This window comes from Agelaius phoeniceus, chromosome 14 (genome assembly GCF_051311805.1).
Source record: "Agelaius phoeniceus isolate bAgePho1 chromosome 14, bAgePho1.hap1, whole genome shotgun sequence".
Taxonomy (NCBI): Eukaryota; Metazoa; Chordata; class Aves; order Passeriformes; family Icteridae; genus Agelaius; species Agelaius phoeniceus.
In genome coordinates, this window is record NC_135278.1 from 1,685,952 (window position 1) to 1,705,073 (window position 19,122).

Consider the following 19,122-nt stretch of genomic DNA (forward strand, 5'->3'; position numbering starts at 1 on the left):
GCAAGGTGTCCTTGGAGACCGGCCACGAGGTAACGGGCTGCAGGAGCACTGCGCGCTCACCTGCCGCTCTGCTCCGGCCAGATTTGGAGTGTTTAATGCTTCCCGTAGCCTATTATTAATTCGTGTTCGCTGAGACTCACCTGTATTTCAGTGGAGTGTCAGCTGCCAGACCCTGCCTGGCAGGTGCACATTGCAGCTACGTGCAGCGGGAAGGATTCAGCCCCTTCTGAGTCCACAGGCTGTTGACCTGGGAATGGTGTTCTACAGGAGTGATGACAGAAGCTGAACAGAAGGATAAGGGTATATTTCACTAAGGGGTTCCAACTTCCAGACCTGTTTTGTGAGACAGTACAGTTTGACCTCTGGACACTTACCCATCTCTTAAATGGGTTTTGGCCCTGCCTAAAGCACTGTAACATCACCTGCCTGTGGTCAGCCAGAATGTGCCCAGGAGTGTGGTATCTTCCCAAGCATTTCTCTCCCACTGTTTTCTTAGAAGGTGTGGGGTTACATGATTTAATCCAGCAACTACAGATAATCCTGCTCAGAGCTCAGCACAGGTTATGCTCCTGTGCTATTTGTATGAGGCTGGGATGTGGGAACATTGGTCCACACAGAAAAGGCTATATTGGCAAATAGTAATTCTTGAGAAAGCGCCTAAGATCTAATTGGGGAAAAGATAAGTTTACAGGCAAAGTAATCATTCTTTAGACTTAAAACAGTTAGCAGACTTCAAAGTTAAGAATACCCTGAGAACAGTTCGGGGCCTCACCTGTGTGTTGAACTGTCCAAGGAAATAGGATTGTTCATGGAGCAGAGAAGTTCTTGCAGTGTGGTGAGCAAGGATGGGACGGTTTATTTCCAACCTGAAAGAGGCGGTTGGGCAGTTCGTTCCTTGGGAATTTTGTGAAGGAAAAGGGGGAGTTTGCACATGCCACAAACCCCAGACTTCTGGTGAGTGAGTGGGTTCTGGCATCTGGTGGAGCCTGGGGCTGAGGACGTACAGCTTGTCTTTGATGATGCTCTTTAGGTCTTCCTTGTACACTGCAAGATTGCTGACCCAGCCATGGATCCCTGAGTGCCTTACACAGCTCACTCGTACCACATCCACCCACCACGTTTTCACTGGTTTAGCTAAATGTGTCATTTAATGGATTTAACTGTGGGGGAGAAGTGCTGTCAGTGCTGTAAGCAAACAAAGTTAGTGACTTAGATGCATTAAAGCATAAATTGAGGAAAAAGAGAGTATGGCCCCAGGAGAACAAAGGCAGGCACCAGGAGTGGCAGTAGGGCAGGACTTACAGTGTCATTTTGTCTTTTCATGATTTTCCAGTATTATTGCAAAACTATGTTGTTAAGAAGGTGTATTCTCATCTCCCTAACTCCTTTCTGATGTCCCATCAGCCTGGCAGGTAATCCTTCCCAGGGTTACAAGTGTTTTTAGAAGCAGGATACTGAACCATCCTGGGTGCCTGAGTCCTCAGGTGTGTTCCTGGGGATCCCAAGGAGGCAGTATCTTGGGTAAGAAGGTTGCTACCAGTCACGGAAAGGTGCTGACAGCTTCCCATGGCATGGGAGAACACCCAGACACAGGCAGTGTGTGACAGCCTTCATGCTGAGAATGGTGTGTGCAAATTGTCAGCCTGTTCTTGGGCCATAATCCTTTCCTCTCCTGCTGTGCCAGGTGCACTGGACCAAGGAGGAGAATTACATGTTCAGGCTCTCAGCATTTCGGGATCCCTTGCAGAACTGGCTCCGGGACAACCCACGTGCCATTTTTCCTGACCCTTTCTACCAGTGCGTGCTCCGTTGGCTGGATGAGGACCTGCCAGACTTGTCAGTGTCCCGTGAGCGAAACCGGCTGCAGTGGGGTATCCCCGTGCCCAGTGACCCCACACAGACCATCTACGTCTGGGTGGATGCCCTGGTGAACTACCTGAGCGTGGTGGGGTACCCTGAGAGCCATGGCGCGTGGTGGCCGGCCGTGCACCACGTCGTGGGCAAGGACATCCTCAAGTTCCATGCGCTGTACTGGCCGGCGCTGCTGCTGGCGGCAGGGCTGGAGCCCCCTGAGCGCATCCTGGTGCACTCCCACTGGACTGTGCGGGGCCAGAAGATGTCCAAGAGCCTGGGCAACGTGGTGGACCCCAGCGTGTGCATGGGGCAATACGGCGTGGACGGGTTGCGGTACTTCCTGCTGCGGCAGGGCGTCCCAGAGAGGGATTGTGACTACTATGATGAGAAGGTGGTGAAGTTGGTGAATTCAGAGCTGGCAGATGCGCTTGGGGGGCTGCTCAATCGCTCAACAGCCCCCAGCATTAACCCCAGCAACACCTACCCCTGCTTCTCAGAGCCCTGTTTCCCAAAGGTCCTGGATTCCAGAGAGGCAAGAGGCACAGGCAGGGCGTGTGCTGAGGACTACAAGCTTGTGGCAGCAGTGGCCTCACTGCCTGTACAGGTGGACAGTTATTTTGAAGGCTTCCAGATCTACAAGGCTTTGGAATGCATTGCCCAGTGTGTGAGGCAGACCAACGGCTTCTTCCAGAGGCACAGGCCTTGGAAACTTGACCGAAGGGATGCTGTGGAGCAGCTCTGGCTGGACACCATCCTGCACGTCACGCTGGAGTGCCTGCGCGTGTATGGGACACTCCTGCAGCCCGTGGTCCCACACATGGCGGACAAGCTGCTGTCCCGGCTGGCTGTTGGGCCAGGAGAGAGGCACCTCTCTGCTCTGACATTCCTGGCACGCTATGATGGAAAGCCATGTCCCTTTGAGGGGAGGCAGCTCGGACCTGACACTGGCATCTTGTTCCACAGGCTGGGCAAGTTGGAAACTATGAAGAAGAGAAAGCAAGAAGCTCAAGTCCCTGACAAACAGCTTCTGTGAATAAAAACTTCCAGGAATTCCTGGAAAACATTGTTAAAAGCACTTTCCTCCTATTCCTGGTGGTCGTGTGGAGGGGTGGGAAACTGGCCTGAGCAGGGAGGATCAAGCAAGCCCTGAGGAGAGATGGGCTTGGTCCTGGGCCTCCTTGGTGTTGTGTCCTTGCACAGGGAGATGGAAGAAGAGTCACTCTGCAATGTCCTCATCTCACTTTTGGTCCACAGGTTTTTGGCCAGGTCAGAAGTAGCTGGGGGTGGTCAGAAATGGTTCTGGGGGGCCCTGGTGCTCGTTGGGTCTCTCAACTGAGCTCCCTCTGTGGGCCAAATCTAGTCTGAGTGAGCCTTAATGGAGACAATCCTGTGTGGCTGCTCTTCATTCCTAGGGCAGGATGGTACCATGGTCAGACAGTGTGTCTCATTCAGCAGTGCAGGACCTGTAGACATGACCAGAATGGGAAAGGGGGGCATGTGTTTCATCAGACTCAGCTTTCTGAGGCTTTTCCAGTTGCTGCAAGGCTAGTGCACCCTGTTTTATGTCCATGCTGCTGGAAGCAGATGAGCACTGACACTCTGGGGTGGTGGTGACCACTGGGATTCTCTGGTAAATCCTTCCCAGCCTCTGGCTCCTGCAGGTCCCATCAGTGCTAGCACTGGAGGAGTCATCTTCCAGGGGCCCATTTTGGGGGTCTTTGGGTTCTTTGGGATCACCTGGGTTGAGTGAGCAGGAGCTGTGCCCCATGTTCCCATCAGTCCCCATGCCACTGTTGCTGTGCCATTGCCTGATGCTGTCCCAGTCCAGCTGACCTGAGTCCCCTCATCCCCTCCTGCCATGGCTCTCCTCTCCTCCTGCAGATTGTCGCCTGCTCCCCTCACTTCTGCAATCCTTGTGTGCGTGCTTCCTGCTGCAGCCCCGTGCCCTCGTGCCGTGGGTGCTGACTCCCCACTGCCCTGTTTCTTGGGGCAGGAGGGACACATCCCCTTCCTGGTCTCTGATGCTGGCACACGGGGGCTGTGGCTGCCTAGCTGGACATGAAGAGGGTCATTCTGGCACCGGCGGTTGTGATCCCACTGCCACGTCTTGGCACTGGGACCGTGCGGATGTTGGTGATCCCGCTGTCTGGTACCGCCTCGCTGTGCCCCTCGGTCTCTCGCTCCCTCCGGGAGGGGCCAGGCCCGCTGCCCGCAGCCCTGCCGGTCCCTGCCGCTCCTGTGGGAACGCTCGCGCCGGCCCGGGCTGAAGGCTTTCAGTGCCCGGTGTGTGGCGCAGGGCTGGCCTGGGGCCGGAGCTCTGAGCCGGGCCAGTGCCGCTGCCGGAGCCGGGAACGTAGGGCGGAGCCGCGCGGTGCCGGTGCCGCTACGCGGGGCGGGGACGGGCCGTGCCGGAGCCGGTGCGTGGGGCGGGACCGTGTGGTGCCGGTCCCGGTACGTGGGATTGTACCGGTGCCGGTACGCGGGGCGGGACCGTGCAGTGCCGTAGCCCGTGTGTGGGGCGGGGCTGTGCCGGTGCCGCTACGCGGGGCTGCGCCGGTGCCGGTGCGTGGGGTGGAGCCGTGTTGTGCCGGTGCCGGTCCGCGGGGCGGGGACGAGCTGTGCCGGAGCCGGGGTGTGGGGCGGAGACGAGCGGTACCGGTGCCGCTATCCGGAGCTGTGCCGGTGCCGGTCCGCGGGGCGGACCCGGTGCCGTGCAGTGCCGTAGCCGGTCCGCGGGGCGACGCGCCCCTATGAGCCGGTGAGGCCGCAGCGGTGCGGGAGGGATGGCGGCGGGCGGCGGCGGAGGGCGACCGCCGGGCCCCGACCCCGCGCTGGAGCCCTACGTGCAGACCCGCATCTTCAAAATCATCGTGATCGGAGACTCCAACGTGGGCAAGACGTGCCTGACCTTCCGCTTCTGCGGGGGCACCTTCCCCGGCAAGACCGAGGCCACCATCGGCGTGGACTTCCGCGAGAAGACGGTGGAGATCGAGGGGGAGCGCATCAAGGTGGGCCCCGCACCGGCTCCGGGCTGGCTCACACCAGCCCCGGAGGGACCCGCTAAGCCCGCGGTGGGTCCCACACCGGTACCAGTGGGCCCCGCTCTATCCTCTGTGAGCCCCACTCTGTCCCCGGTGGGCCCTGCACCGGCCCCGATCTGGCCGGCAGCAGCCCCAGCAGCGATGGCAGCCGGTCCCCGTCCCTGCCTCTTGCCAAACCCCTCCTGAGGGCTTTTCCTTTCATCCCAGTTGGAGGGAGGGAACAGGGCCAGGGAAGAATTCTCGTCCCTGTGTTGCAGAGATGGCCCTGGACCAGTCCCTGCTGCCTTGTCACTATTTCTGGGGTTGGCTTGAGCATGCAGAGATCAGAACTGATGGCTCCGGGTGAGTCACCGCCACCCTTGCGATGGGCACAGCTGGATCCTCGCAGTGTTGGGGTGGCGCCAGCTCCGGACACTGGACAAGCAGAAGGGTAGAGCTGCGGTGGGATGGGGGACGGGGCTCTGTGCCACAGCCAGGGGGTCTGGAGGGGCAGAGGGTGGTGGGCTGGCAGCAGCCACACTGGAAGGCTGAGAGCTCACACGGGCCAGTGGCAGCGGGCTTGGCCGCTGTGGCACCAGCGGTGCAGGAACCTGCTCCCAGCTGCACCTGGAGCTGTGATTGCAGCCAGATGAATTTTCTTATGAAGGCTGGTGTGACACCTGTAAAGAATGATCAGCCCAGACCTGAAGAGCTCTGCCTGGTGTGTCAGAACAAATCTGGCACTGGTAGGAACCACCTGGGAGCAGAGTTTGTGGTGGAGCTTGGCCTGCACAGCTGTGGGGATCAGCACCCACAGCCCCTGAGGCTGGTGCTGGAAGAACAAACATCGCTGCTGTACTGACAGATGGCTGATGAGAAGTTGAACTCACAATGAAACCAGACCTTGTGTTGGTGGATGAGAGCTTTAGCTGTGCTTCTAGGCTGTCCATGAATGTTTTCCCCTCTGTTCTTTAGACGTGCTCATCCTCCCTACCCTCCCGGGCTCTGTCCAGCCCCAGGGAGCTGTGTCGGTGTGAGCTGTGGTGCAGGCTGGCATGGAGCCTGTTTGCTGCCACTATCTGGAAAATGTTGCCAGGTTTTCTACCTTTGGATATTATTTGAGCTCCAGTGGGCAGGAGTGGGAGGTAGTGCAGCAAACCGACCTTTTCCTGGGATATGTATCCTAGAGAGGAGGTGAGAGGTGGGACAAAGACCCTCCTTCTCTTGCTCTGCCTGGGAGAGACTGGCCCTGAAAGGACTGAGCAGCAGCTCTGCTCTCCAGCATTTTTCAATTGGAAAGACTCCGAGGCAGGTACTGTCTCCATGGGTACAGGGCAATTTGGATTAACTTGGAAATTGCCACTTCCAGGCTACAAAACATTTCCAGGAGAACCCAGACTGACCCCTGGAGCATGCTGCTGGTTACCAGTGTTCAACCAGACTTGGTGTCCCTGACCAGCACCGGCTAGGCCCAGACATTCAGCCAGTTCCCAATCCACCTCATTGCCTGCTCATCCAGCCCAGAGGCCTCCTGCCGTCTCTGTCACATGGGTCAGGAAGTGACATCGATGGTGTCCTGGAATGTTCTGGATTTCCTGTGCCCTGCTGTGCTGTTCTTCCCTGAGATGCTGGGGTGGCTGAAGTTCTCTGTGAGAACCAGGGGCTGCAAACACAAGGCTGCTGCTCACTGTTCACAGAGCACCTCATCTGCTTGCTCTGCCTGGCCAGGTGGTCTATAGCAGAGACCCTCTACAATGTCATCTGTGATGTTTTGTTTTTTAATCCTCCCCCATGAGCTCTGTTGACTCCTCACCCATCCCCACAGAGCTCCTGGCCCTCCCACTCTGCTCCTACACAAAGGGTGGCTCTCCCTCCTCATTTTCTCTTTTCCTCTGTGAAATCATCAGCGTTCTCATTCATGGCGTAGGCTTTGGTGCACAAATAGACATGGATCTGTTGGAATGAGTCCAGAGGAGGCTGCAAAGATGCTCTGAGGGCTGCAGCCCCTCTGAATTCAGGCTGGAAGAGCAGGGCTTTTTCAGCCTGGAGAAGAGAAGCCTTGGGGGAGATGTTAGACCCCCTTCCAGTGCCTGAAAGGGCTCCAAGAGAGCCAGAGAGGGACTTGGGACAAGCAATGAAGGGACAGGACAATGGCCTTAAACTGAAGGGGGGCAGGTTTAGATTGGATATTGGGAAGAAATTTTTGGCTGTGAGGATAGGGAGACCCTGGCACAGGGTGCCCAGAGCAGCTGTGGCTGCCCCTGGATCCCTGGAAGTGTCCAAGGCCAGGCTGGACAGGGCTTGGAGCAACCTGGGACAGTGGGAGGTGTCCCTGCCCAGGGCAGGGGGTTAGACTGTATGATCTTTAAGTTGCCTTCCAGGCCAAACCATGCTGGGACTCTGAAACCCAGACAGCAGGAAGACCTCCTGCAACCCCTTCCCCATGGCCTTGCCAGGGCCATGCTCCACACTCCTGTAGCATCTTTTCTTGTCTGCTTCACTTCCCAGGTGCAAGTGTGGGACACAGCTGGCCAGGAGAGGTTTCGGAAGAGCATGGTGGAGCACTACTACCGCAACGTGCACGCCGTGGTCTTTGTGTATGACGTGACCAAGATGAGCTCCTTCACCAACCTCAAGACGTGGATCGAGGAGTGCAACGGGCACGCGGTGCCCCCGCTCGTCCCCAGGGTGCTCGTGGGGAACAAGTGTGACTTGAAGGACCTGATCCAGGTGCCATCCAGCCTGGCCCTCAAGTTCGCCGACGCTCACAACATGCTTTTGTTTGAGACCTCGGCCAAGGACCCACAGGAAAGCCAGAACGTGGACGCGATTTTCATGTGCCTGGTGTGCCGGCTGAAGGCGCAGCGCTCGCTGCCCTGCCGAGACACGGAGGGCTGGCCGGCGCAGCCCCAGCCGCACCCCCGGCGGCTGGACGAGGCCAGCGGGAAGGGCTCCTGCCCGTGCTGAGCGGGACCCGCCCGGACCCCAATAAAGGCTCTGAGCCCCCTGTGCTCCGACTCTTGTTTTGCGCCTCAGCCCAGTCGGCCGTAATCGTCTGTGATCGGCTCGGCTCGGCTACTATCGGTCCGGTTCGGCATGCAGCGTTCGGCTGCAGTCGGCCCGATTCGGCTGCAGTCGGTCCTGTTCGGCCGTGCTCGGGCTATCTCGGTAATTGCAAGTGCCCTGACTCGATTGCAATCGGCTCGACTCGATCCCATTCGGCTAGAATCGGTCGACTCGGCTGCTATCGGCTACGTTCGCCTCGGCTCGGGGCGGGGCAGTGCCGCGCGCAGGCGCAGTGCGCGTTGCCGCCGCCATGAAGTAGGTGTGGGGGTGTGGGGGCGCAGGCCGGGCTCGGCCCTGTCCCGCCGTTGCTGTGGCTGATGGTGCCTCGCCCGCAGCCCCCTGACGAAGGTGAAGCTGATCAATGAGCTGAACGCGCGGGAGGCGGAGCTGGGCGTGCAGGAGGCGGTGTCGTGGCACGCGGAGTACAAGGACAGCGCTTGGATCTTTGTGGGTACGGACCGGGCTAGGGGTGGGGGCCGGTGCTGGTGCTGTTGACCCGTTCCTTCCCTTCCCTCTCCCCGCAGGCGGGCTGCACTACGCGCTGACCGAGGGTGATGTCATCTGCGTGTTCTCGCAGTAAGTGCCGCAGCCCCGGCCCCGGCGCCGCGGGCGCTGCCGCGGGCGCTGCCGCGGTGCTGACGGTGTGTGTGTCACAGGTACGGCGAGGTCGTCAACATCAACCTCGTGCGGGACAAGAAGACCGGGAAGTCCAAGGGTTTCTGCTTCCTGTGCTATGAGGACCAGAGAAGCACCATCCTGGCTGTGGATAACTTCAATGGGATCAAGGTGAGTGGAGCTCAGGCTCTGCCGTGGCTCCCCGAGTGCTCCCTCCCGTCGGCAGCGGTCCTGGGGGCCGGGAGCCGGCGGTGACAGCCCGGCCCCGCAGATCAAGGGACGGACCATCCGCGTGGACCACGTGGCCAACTACCGGCCCCCCAAGGAGTCTGAGGACTGGGATGACGTGACTAGAGCCCTCCATGCCAAGGGCTGCGGGGTCAAAACGCCACCCCACACCTCGTCCGACTCCCCGTCTGAGGATGAGGATGTGCTCGTGAAAAAGCAGAAAGGTAAGGAGTGTTCCTGGCAGGCTGGATCCCGGGTGGGCGTGCCCATGGGATGCCCAGGGTTTGGGGGCTGGAGTCTACGTGGAGAGAAGGTTGGAGAAACAAAAATGGGCACAAAATGAGAGTGGGAATAAGATGTTGCTACAGAGTGCTGAGGAGATGCTCAAAAATGAGGGAGAAGGAGAGCCATGAGGGAAGAGTCCTCAGGCCTGGAGAGGTAATTTCCACAAAGTGGATCACATTATTACTGAGGAAGGGGAATGAAAGGGAAGTTGGAAATTCTCAGCATTCCAAGTGGTGTGGAAATGCCCAGAGTTGTTGGGAAGAACAAGATGTGAGTGTTAAAGAGAGAAGTGGGGTGGCTGCAGCTGGAGGAGAAAAAGTTGTGATTGGAAGTGAACCGGGATCTCCCTGAGGGGGAAGCAGGCTGGGAAATTGGGTGGAGGGGGAGAATTTGTAACTGAAGCTGAGCTGGGATGGTGCCAGGGGAGCCATGGGGAGCAAGCTGCTCCTGGAGTTGGGTCCATCCCGAAATGTGAACCCTAATTCCAGAGAAGCAGCGGAGCAGAGCAGAACGGTCAAAGTCGAGCCCACAAGCTGGGAAGCGGGTGAGCACGGAGGAGCCCCATCCCAGGATCAAGATCAAGAAGGAGAAGGAGGACCCGGGGTACGAGCGCTATGCTGGCGGGAGTGCCGGCAGGAACGCCGGGAGCAGGACGCAGCGGGATGAGGAGCAGCGGCGGCATCAGCGGCACTCGGACAGCAGGGGGGACAAGAACTGCCGCGAGCAGAGGGGCCAGAGCGGCTCCTGGGAGGAGCGGGAGAAGAGGGAGGAGGCTGGCAGGAGGGGCGACGGGCACAGCAGCCGGCAGGACGCGTCCCCCAGGGGAGGCAGATCTCGGGAACTCCATTCCAGGCACAGGGAGCGGGGCTCTGGCAGAGACTCTGGTCGCTGCTGAGCTCTGGGTGAGCATTTGGGGTGAGGGAGGTTCTGAGCCTGCCCAAGCCTGCTCCAAGCTCCTGGGATGCCATGGCTGGACCTTTCACCTGGGAGCTTCCCCCTTGCCTCTCATCCCACCCTGGGCCAGGGCTCTCCACGCTGCCTGTGCTGCTGGCTGGGACAGGGCCCTGTTCTTCGACTGGGGAGGGTGTCAAGCAGTAAAGGCTGGGAGCAGCAGGATGCTCCCCTTCCCTAAATCCTTTGGGATGGTGTCCCCCTCTTGCACCGGGGGCAGAGGCTGCTGGGTGTTCCATCTGGCCTCGTGGGCCAGGTTTGGGCCCTGTGCCCACCCAGCATCTTCTGGATTCCGTGATGAATCCATAGGGCTGCACCGCTGTGGTTGGGGTGATTTATTATGGATTTGTTTAAAGGTTTCTTAATAAAAGTTCCTGATAGGGAGAAGCTGGTTCCAGGAGCACTGTTCCTGTCTGTGGGTCAGGGAGGAGGTGTCATTTGTTTTTCTTACGCTGATTTTAGGCTTATTTGGCTGGAAAACCGGGAGCGACGGAGTGTGGGATTCGCAGGGCGGAGAAGGGAGGGGCTTTAACTGGACTTGGTTCCTATAACGAGTCCGTGCCTATAACGAACCCGTTCCTATAACGGGTCGGTGCCGCTTCTGGGCGCAAGGGGGAATTTCCTCCCCGGAGCAGCCGGGCCCGCTCCGAGGCATCCGCGGGGGCTGCGGCGGGGTTGGGGTGCGGGAAGCCCCTGCGGCTCCCACCGTCCCGGCGCGGTGCCGGCAGGGGGCAGGCGCGGCGCGGCGGTGCAGAGCCCGGTTCCGGTCGCGATTCCGGTTCCGGTCCCGGCCCGGTGTCGGCGGCGCGCGCGGCGGTGTCCGCCCGCCATGCGATGTCCGCACTCAACTGGAAACCCTTCGTGTATGGCGGGCTCGCCTCCATCGTGGCCGAGTTCGGTGAGGCGCAGGGGCGGGGCGGGACCGGGACGGGCGGGACCGGCAACGTACGGGCGGGCGCTGAGGCCGGTGTCCCCGCTATCCCCGCAGGCACGTTCCCCGTGGACCTCACCAAGACGCGGCTGCAGGTGCAGGGTCAGAGCACCGACGCGCGGTTCCGCGAGGTGCGGTACCGGGGCATGTTCCACGCGCTCTTCCGCATCTGCCGCGAGGAGGGCGGACGGGCCCTGTACTCGGGGTGAGCACCGGGGCCGGGCCCCTCGGGGCCGGGGCCCATCGGCAGCGGGTGCCGCTTCCCCCGGGGCCCCATCCATCCGTACCGGGACACCCACCCATCTGCCACGAGTTCTCCACCCGGCCCGGCGCCTCCTTGCACCCACCCGGGCATCCCCGGCGCCTGCCCCGGGTCCTTCTCCTCTGGCTCAGGAGCCCCCACCGCCTGTGCTGGGCTCCCTCTTCGGCCGCAGCATCGCCCCGTCTGTCATGTTCGCCCCCACCAGCCCGTCCCAGGTTCCCCCTCCGTCCCGGCATCTCCCTCCGCCCACCCCGGGACCTCTCCCACACCCCGGCATCTCCCCCTGCCTTCCCCGAGTCTCCCCCACCCATCCCGGGTTATTCCCCTCTGCCCGCCCTGGCCCTGCCCTGTCCTGCCTCTTTCCCGGCACCCCCTCCCCAGCCCGGGTCCCCTCTTCCACCTTCTGTCACGGCATCCCTCTGCTCCCTTGCTCCCTGCCCATCCCGGCCCCCCATTTCCTGTACGCTGCTGTGACCCCCTGGATCCCTCCCTGCCTTGTCTCCCTGAGCGGAGTCCCCCGGTGTTCCTGAGCCGGGGAGCAAGGCTAGGGCCGCATGGGTGCCATCCCCTGGCACTGGGGTGCGTGGGGCAATCCCGGATAACCCGGGCAGAGCTGCATTCTTCGGAGTCCCAGCGGGGTTGGGCTTGGCCCCAGCAGTTTGAGGGCGGGTGGGAGTGGCCCGAGCTGGCCCGCAGGGATTCTCAGGGTCCGTTCCCCCTCAGGATCGCCCCGGCACTGCTGAGACAGGCATCCTATGGCACCATCAAGATTGGCATCTACCAGAGCCTGAAGCGGCTCTTCGTGGATCGCATGGAAGGTTGGTGTTGGGGAAGGGCAGCACGAGCACCTCCCAGCTCCCCTGCCTCACACTCTGGGCACCTCCCAGCTCCCCTGCCTCACACTCTGGGCTGTGTGTTTTGCTCATTCCTGGCTCTGTCCTTTCCATCCCAAGATTCCCACAGGAATGGAGCTCCATTACTGGGTGCTGTGGTTTTGTTTGTCAGTGAGAGCAAGGATTGGATTCAATCCTGATGGGAACCTCACTGTGCTCTGCACTGCCTGTGGCTCCTACCCAAACATCTCCTTCTAGCCAGATTCCTTCCTTTCATGGAATCATAGGAGAAACACAGAATCCTTTAGGTTGGAAAAGACATCCAACCTGTGTCTGATCCCCACCTTGTCCCTAGCCAAGAGTGCTGAGTGCCACATCCAGTCCTTCCTTGGACACCTCCAGAGGTGTCCATACCTCCACTTCAGACCTCCCTGGGCAGCCCCTGCCAATGCCTGACCACCCTTTCCATGAAGAGATTTCTCCTGATGTCCAGCCTGAGCCTCCCCTGGCACAGCCAGGCACATTCTGGATAGGAATTGTGCAGTCCAGCTCTCTGGCTTTGGCCCTGACTGTAAAGGTGAGGTTCCACCAGTGCCCTTGACCTGTGCCCTCTGCAGCTCCTGCCTGGGGAGTGGAGCAGCAAGAGTCTGGTGGATGTTCCCTGAGGGAGCACCGAGATCTGCAGGTGAGATTTCCATCCCTGCTGTGATATGAGGGAATGGTGTAACACTGTTCCAGCCTGGGAAAGCGGGATGGGCAGGGGAAATACAGCACACTAACGATACCAAGCTGTCTCAGGGGAGCTTTAGGTTGGTATCAGGAGAAGGTTTTTTTCCCAAGAGAGTGCTGGGGCACTGCCCCAAGGTTTCCAGAGCTCCAGGAGCATTTGGACAGCACTCCCAGGCACAGGGTGGGATTGTTGAGGTGTCTGTGCCAGGTCAGGAGTTGGACTGGATGATCCTTGTGGAACCTTTCCATCTCAGGAGATTCTGTGACTCTAGAGGTCCTTTCAGGGCTGCTGTCCTGCTTTAGTAAGGCCTCTCCCTGCCTGGTTCTGGCTGTGTACACAGTCCCCACACTCCCCCTTGCTGTTCCAGCCTTTTCAGCTGTGAGCTCCGTGCCTGAATGTTTGTCTCCCTACAGGCCTGGGGCAGCCAGTGGCCTGGTGTCCTCTGGGAAGTGTCGTGGTCAGTACCAGCAAAGGCCTGTGTGTTTTCCCAATGTAACCATCATCCTAACACTGGGCCTGGAATCTGGGGTTATTCCCTGGCACTAATCACATCTAACTCCCTGCCTGCTCTTGATTCTCAGCTGGTTCCAAGTGGCTGCGTGTAGGCAAATCCAGGGGGCCTGGGGAAACACTGGGTTGTCCCTCTCTGTCTGCCTCTGTCCTGGCTCATCCCTGCAATGAGAAATCTCAAATAATTGTTCACAATTTTCACATGTCCAAGGATTTTCCTTCTCATCAGTCAGACCCTCTGAGAGTGCATTACTGAGTGTTTCAGCTGCCACCTTCTGTCCCTGACAGGTGTGGGGACAGACCTGTCATGGGCTGTGGCACCTGCCCAGGCCCTGCTCCTGCAGCTTCACTGTCTGATTTGAGAACTGAGCTGCTCTACCCAGCCTACTGTGCCCCCTCTTGTGAAGGTCTGACCTTCTTTCCTTGGTTGCAGATGAAACGTTGCTCATCAATGTGATCTGTGGGGTGGTCTCGGGGGTCATCTCTTCTGCACTGGCCAATCCCACAGATGTGCTGAAGGTAAGGGCTGCTTCTGGCTGGCTGTGTGACCCGTGGGAGGAGCAGCTCAGTGCTCCCTGAGCCACCAGTTCTGCTTGTTTGGGTTTTTTTAATGAATGGGGACCAAAGCCCAGGGTCATTAATAGATGTTTAAAAACACAGATCTTAAAGATCACGGAATCCTGGAACTGTTTGGGTTGGGATGGACATGAAAAACCATCTCCTTCCACCTCCTTCCATGGGCAGGGACACCTCACACTAGAGCAGGTTGCTCCAAACCCTGTCCAACTTGGCCTGGAACACTTCCAGGGATGGAGCAGCCACAGCTTCTCTGGGCAATATGAAATTTGTACTGGTGAGGGGTGGGAGCTGTGTTATCTGACCTGGGCCAGGTGAGCCAGCTGCTCCTGTCCCCTGGATCATGGTGCTGGCACTGCCCCAAGAGCCTGCCTGTTACATGGAGTGAGCAGAGCCCAGTGGGGACTGCCTGGTGCCCTGGGCTCAGGGTAGCCCTGCTCTGGGCAGAGAGAGCCTGGAGAACTTCTCCACTCTTCTCCCTATAGATCCCCCTTTTGGGACTGCTTTCAGGGGGAAGGCCTTGTTCCTCATGTTCCTGTGCCCCCACCCTGCCCCTGCCTGCTGCCATCCTTGTCGGTGTAGTTTGCAGGGAGAGGAACGTGGAGAACAGTGTGTGCTCTGAGCTGCTCTCTTCCTTCTCCCAGGAGTTCCATGGAGCTGCTGTCCCTGTTGTCCTTGCCCTGTGGCCAAGTGCTGGTGTCAGGACAGGTGTAGACGTCTGCCTGCTGACTCTTCCCTTTCTTTCAGATCCGAATGCAGGCTCAGGGCAGCTTGTTCCAGGGTGGGATGATTGGCAGCTTCATTGACATCTACCAGCAGGAAGGCACCCGAGGCCTCTGGAGAGTGAGCACCAACTCCTAGAATCCCCCAGCAGCAGCAGAACTAAGAAAAATCTTAGGGAAGCAGGTGCTCTCCTGCTGTTCTGTAGCAAGGAACACCTGGAGCCCCTCCTGGCCCCTTAAACTGCTGCTCATGTGGGACAGAATCTTTTCTGGTGTTGAAATTGTGCAGAAGGTGAGGGGGTGACAGCCTAGTTCCCATGGGCTGGTGCTGGGAGCAGGGAAGCAGTGTGGAGTTAATCCAGCTGGAATAATGCTGCCAGGGTGGAGTTATCCTCCTTGGCTTGGAAGCAAAGCTGGGAAGCAGGTGGTGTGCTTGCAGGGGAGGTACAGGGAAGGCTGTCAGGAGAAGGAGCTAGGGGATGTGGCTGCAGTTGGTGACAGTGTCTGTGCTGCGCAGGGTGTTGTCCCCACGGCCCAGCGAGCGGCCATCGTGGTGGGGGTGGAGCTGCCAGTCTACGACATCACCAAGAAGCATCTGATCCTGTCAGGCCTCATGGGGGACACCATCTTTGCCCACTTCGTGTGAGTACCTGCTGCAGGCTTGGGGGGCTGTGTGAGGGATGGGGAGAGACCATTCATGGAGCCAGTGGTCTGGATCTGCAGGGAGCAGGGTTAGTGCTTCCAGAGGATCTGGAGCAGGCTTAGTGCTTCCAAAGGATCTGCTCTGTCAGCTGGAACAGCTCAGAGTTATCAGCAGGTATGAAATCATTAAGATTGGATAAGACCTCCAAGACCATTGAGTCCAATCGTTTCCCCAGCACTGCTAAGGCCACGACTAATCCATCCCCACATCCCAGAGACCTCCTTGGGGAAGGACCTGGCAGAAATCCTTTGGTGACATGAAATGCCAGCTTGGTTTCTGCTGGCTAATGACAGAAATGTTGCCCCACATCTGTGCCCTGGTATGAGCCAGGCAGGAGATCCATGTGTGTAGCTACCTGTAACAGTCCCTCAGAAGCTGCTCCAGTCCCTAGTCCTCACCTGTCCAGACCCTGTGATCTTGCAGCCCCTGCTGGAAGAGCCTTGAGAGAGGAGCAAGCACAAAGTTGGCAGGACCCAGAGCAGTCAGTGCTGCAGTCAGCTGCTCTGGGCAGGGCTGGCACAGAACACTGGAATCCTTTTTCACCTCCATGTTGCAGATGCTGCAGTGCTTCCATTGTCTTTGCCAGCTGGGGTGAGGGTGAGGAGCACTAGGCCCTCTGTGGAAGGGGAGACTGGCAGTTCTGTGGTCCTTTCTGGTGTCTTTGCTCTTCCTCTCTCCTTCCCAAAGAAATGTTTGTTCTGGTGGGAAGGATGTGCACTCCCAGGGGGTGCCTTCAGGTCTGTGTCACCTGGGCAGCACCTGGGACCCTTGCAGGGCTGCCAGTGCCCTGTGGAACCAGCTGTGGGCTCAGGTGAGGGTCTGGCTTAGCTGAGCATTTCCTTCCCCTGAGCTCCACAGGGTCCTGTGGCAGCCCTGCCACTGCCCCTTTCCAAGGTAGGAGCAGGTAGTGCACCTCATGTCCACTGCTAAATGCCTTTGCTAATGTCCAGTGGGAGGTATTTTGTGTCTGTGTGAGTGGGAGTGGCTGTGTACAGGGCTGTTCCTGCCCTGATTTGGTGTGTGCAGTTCCAGCTTCACGTGTGGGCTGGCGGGAGCCATCGCCTCCAATCCCGTGGACGTGGTGCGGACGCGGATGATGAACCAGCGTGCCATCGTGGGCAGCACCGAGCTCTACAAGGGCACCCTGGATGGCCTTGTCAAGGTGAGGGGACAGGTGGGCACATCCCTGTCCTGGGAGGCTGGCCAGGTATCAGCACCGCTCTGATGGGAGCAGTGAGATCCTGCAGTGACACAGTTTGTCATCAGTGAGGTGGGAGAGGGCCCTGAATCACTTCCCTGAGGCTACTGTCAGCCTGAGCATCCTCCCAGCCTCCTGGAACAAAATTCAGGCCATGAGGCAGTTAGCTGGGTTCAGAGACTGTTCAGAGACTGCTTCACACACTTGCACAGGGGCCTGTGCTCCCTGCAGCAGCTGGGCAGGACCAGTGGGGCACACGTGGCACTGGGGAGGGAGGTGGGCAGGGCGTGGGCCTGGTGTGTTTCCTCATTCATTTTTCTCTCCTCCCAGACATGGAAGAGTGAGGGCTTCTTTGCACTCTACAAAGGCTTCTGGCCCAACTGGCTTCGTCTGGGTCCCTGGAACATCATCGTATCCTTCCCTGTGCTGCTGGGAGATGGTGGGGTGGGACAAGGGGAGAACCCTGCTGGGAAGGGCAGGGCAGAGCTGACACTCCAATGGGGTGCACTGGGGACCCTAATGGGCACTGCTGATGGTCCCTGTAGAGCCTCTGAGGGCTTGGCTGAGACCTTGCATGGCCTGGGCTGCAGGAGATTCCTGGATGAGCTCCTGTTTTGTAGGGAATCGTGGGGAACATTCTGCTGCTGAGGCAGGTGCTGACTCCGTGCAGGACCAGCGCTGCTGTGTGCTGAGCCAGAGCATTCTGCCTGCTGAAACTGGGTGGGGAGTTCACTGTAAAGAGCTCTCAGTCTGGGCTTGGAGCCACTTCCCTCTCCCAGTGGTCTGGGCAAGGCTGGGTTTGCTCTGGGTCCATTCTCCCCACTCTTGGCAGTGCCTGTGCCCCAGCTCTGTTCTGCCTGGGCAGGTCAGGTTGTGCTGCCTGGGCAGGGAGCTCCATGGGTGGGTTTAAGGAGCTCCCTGGATGGGTGTCCAGCCCAGCTGAATGCTCTACCCGCCCTGCCAGGCAGCTGCCTCACATCTGTCCCAATTCCTTGACACTCCCTTCAGTTTTTTATCACATACGAGCAGTTGAAGCGCCTCCCCTTCTGAGAGCTGCCTTCATCTCTCCAGAGTCATCCTCAGGGCTGGCAGCAGAGCTGTGCTGCCGCCTTCCTCTTCATCCCACTGTCCCCATGTCGTGGTGTTTGGTCCCTATGGGCTGGGCTCTCCCCACATGCATGGTCCCTGGAGCATGAGCTGCCTGGCACAGGTGGGAGCCACGTGTTTCCCACCCGGAGGTGTTGTGTGCCTGGGCCTGCAGGAATATCTTCTGTGAAGATCTGTGTGTTCCAGTGGCCTTTGGGGCACTGTGGCTCGTGGCTGGCAGGTGTGGGTCTCCTCCCGTGCCCGTGGGGCGAGGCCTGTGAAGGTGCCATTGTCATCATGTTTCTTGCAGAACTTGTAACTTCATTAAATTATTTATTGACTGGATGGCTTGAGTTTGGGTCTGTGCTCATTCACTTGCAGGGGTGTCTGCCCTTGTAGAGCACAGAAGTGTGGTTTTCACCATGCTATAGACCCCTTCATTCTCCATGTATTTATGTAAAAACAGTCTGTAGGATTAATTTCAGTAGAGATGTTTCTAAACCCAAGTTTGTTAGTATCAGAAAATGACCCTGTTGCCCTCTCAGCTCAATTTTGCCAAACCTCAGTCTCTTAAATTCCTGCTTATTATTACACTGTTTTTGCTTAAATCATTTGTACAGACAGGTACTGTGCTTTAAAGGTGAGCTCAGCACTTGAAAATAGTGGTTCTGGTGCTGAGGAGAATATTTTGGTCATCCTCTTCTGATTTTTGGTTATTTTTTCATGTTTATGACTATGGAAGCAAATGTTTTTTTTTATGTTCCTGCTCCCTTTCCTCTTTGTGGGGTGGCTTTGGTTTGGATGAAGGTCCCTGGTGACACAGCAGCATGTCCTGGCTGAGCCTGCTGTGAGCTGAGTGTGTGTGGAAGTCGTACAAGGAATGCTCAGCCAAATCCTGCTGGGAAAAATGGGAGGGAATTGGTGTTACAAAGTCAGAGCTGCCTGTAGAAGCTGCAGGGGAAGGGAAGGTGACTCCACTGAGTGCTTGGACTGAAATCCTGCCTTGAGCAGGGCTCTTCGTGCAGGGCCCAGCTCAGCCGGCTGTGCCAGGCACTGTGTGGGAGCCTGCTCCTGCACACACAGGAAGGGCTGGGGGTGAAACTCCAACATGGAAGGCTCCATGGGAACCAGTCAGCCCTCCCCAGGTGTTTAAGGTAGAAATACACGTCCTCCTGATACATGAAAGCTAAAAATGGCTTTTAATTAGTAAAGCAGGAGAGGGGGGCACTGGCTCCAGCCTGTTCTTGCTCTTCACTGCCCTGCCACTTCTCCCTTGTCCTTGATCTCATTCCGAGGGTTTGGACTCTGTCCAACATCAGGACAAAGGCTCCCCAAATGTCTCCCTAAGCAAACAGAAGCAGAGGATGTGTAAGGCTACCACAACCCTTCCCGTGGCCGCCCGCAGCGCAGAGCCCGGGTGTTTTGGAGGGCCCCCATTGCTGAGCTCCGGCCCTGCCCCTCCCGCCCCAGCCGCCCTGTCCCCAGTCACTCGCTGTCTGACAGACACATGCTCAGTCCTGCCCATTTCCTGGCAGCTTGGATCTTTCCAGCT

At 58.5% G+C, this 19,122-nt stretch overlaps 4 protein-coding genes across 5 annotated transcripts; all 4 read left to right on the top strand.

The window, feature by feature from the left end:
* Positions 1-35: 35 nt before the first annotated feature.
* On the top strand, positions 36-2,929 carry MARS2 (methionyl-tRNA synthetase 2, mitochondrial). The gene is made up of 2 exons (XM_077186152.1): positions 36-300; positions 1,685-2,929. The coding sequence occupies exon 2, from the start codon at positions 1,712-1,714 to the stop codon at positions 2,885-2,887; it is 1,176 nt and encodes a 391-aa protein (XP_077042267.1). The 5' UTR covers positions 36-300; positions 1,685-1,711; the 3' UTR covers positions 2,888-2,929.
* A 1,314-nt stretch (positions 2,930-4,243) lies between these two features.
* RAB33A (RAB33A, member RAS oncogene family) lies at positions 4,244-7,883 on the top strand. Its single transcript, XM_054641615.2, has 2 exons — positions 4,244-4,862; positions 7,383-7,883. Exons 1-2 carry the CDS (start codon positions 4,638-4,640, stop codon positions 7,839-7,841), a joined length of 684 nt encoding a protein of 227 aa, XP_054497590.1. The 5' UTR covers positions 4,244-4,637; the 3' UTR covers positions 7,842-7,883.
* Positions 7,884-8,021: 138 nt separating this feature from the next.
* On the top strand, positions 8,022-10,411 carry RBMX2 (RNA binding motif protein X-linked 2). The gene is made up of 6 exons (XM_077185915.1): positions 8,022-8,195; positions 8,276-8,391; positions 8,465-8,516; positions 8,597-8,726; positions 8,827-9,007; positions 9,557-10,411. The coding sequence occupies exons 1-6, from the start codon at positions 8,191-8,193 to the stop codon at positions 9,961-9,963; spliced, it is 891 nt and encodes a 296-aa protein (XP_077042030.1). The 5' UTR covers positions 8,022-8,190; the 3' UTR covers positions 9,964-10,411.
* Positions 10,412-10,758: 347 nt separating this feature from the next.
* On the top strand, positions 10,759-17,915 carry SLC25A14 (solute carrier family 25 member 14). Of its 2 annotated transcripts, XM_054641613.2 has the most exons (9): positions 10,759-10,917; positions 11,008-11,155; positions 11,936-12,030; positions 13,719-13,804; positions 14,609-14,704; positions 15,101-15,225; positions 16,313-16,448; positions 16,815-16,895; positions 17,493-17,915. In XM_054641613.2, the coding sequence occupies exons 1-9, from the start codon at positions 10,854-10,856 to the stop codon at positions 17,532-17,534; spliced, it is 873 nt and encodes a 290-aa protein (XP_054497588.1). In that variant the 5' UTR covers positions 10,759-10,853; the 3' UTR covers positions 17,535-17,915. The 2 variants fall into 2 exon arrangements, with proteins under 2 accessions (XP_054497588.1, XP_054497589.1); XM_054641614.2 differs by lacking the exon at positions 14,609-14,704.
* The last annotated feature ends 1,207 nt before the right edge of the window (positions 17,916-19,122 follow it).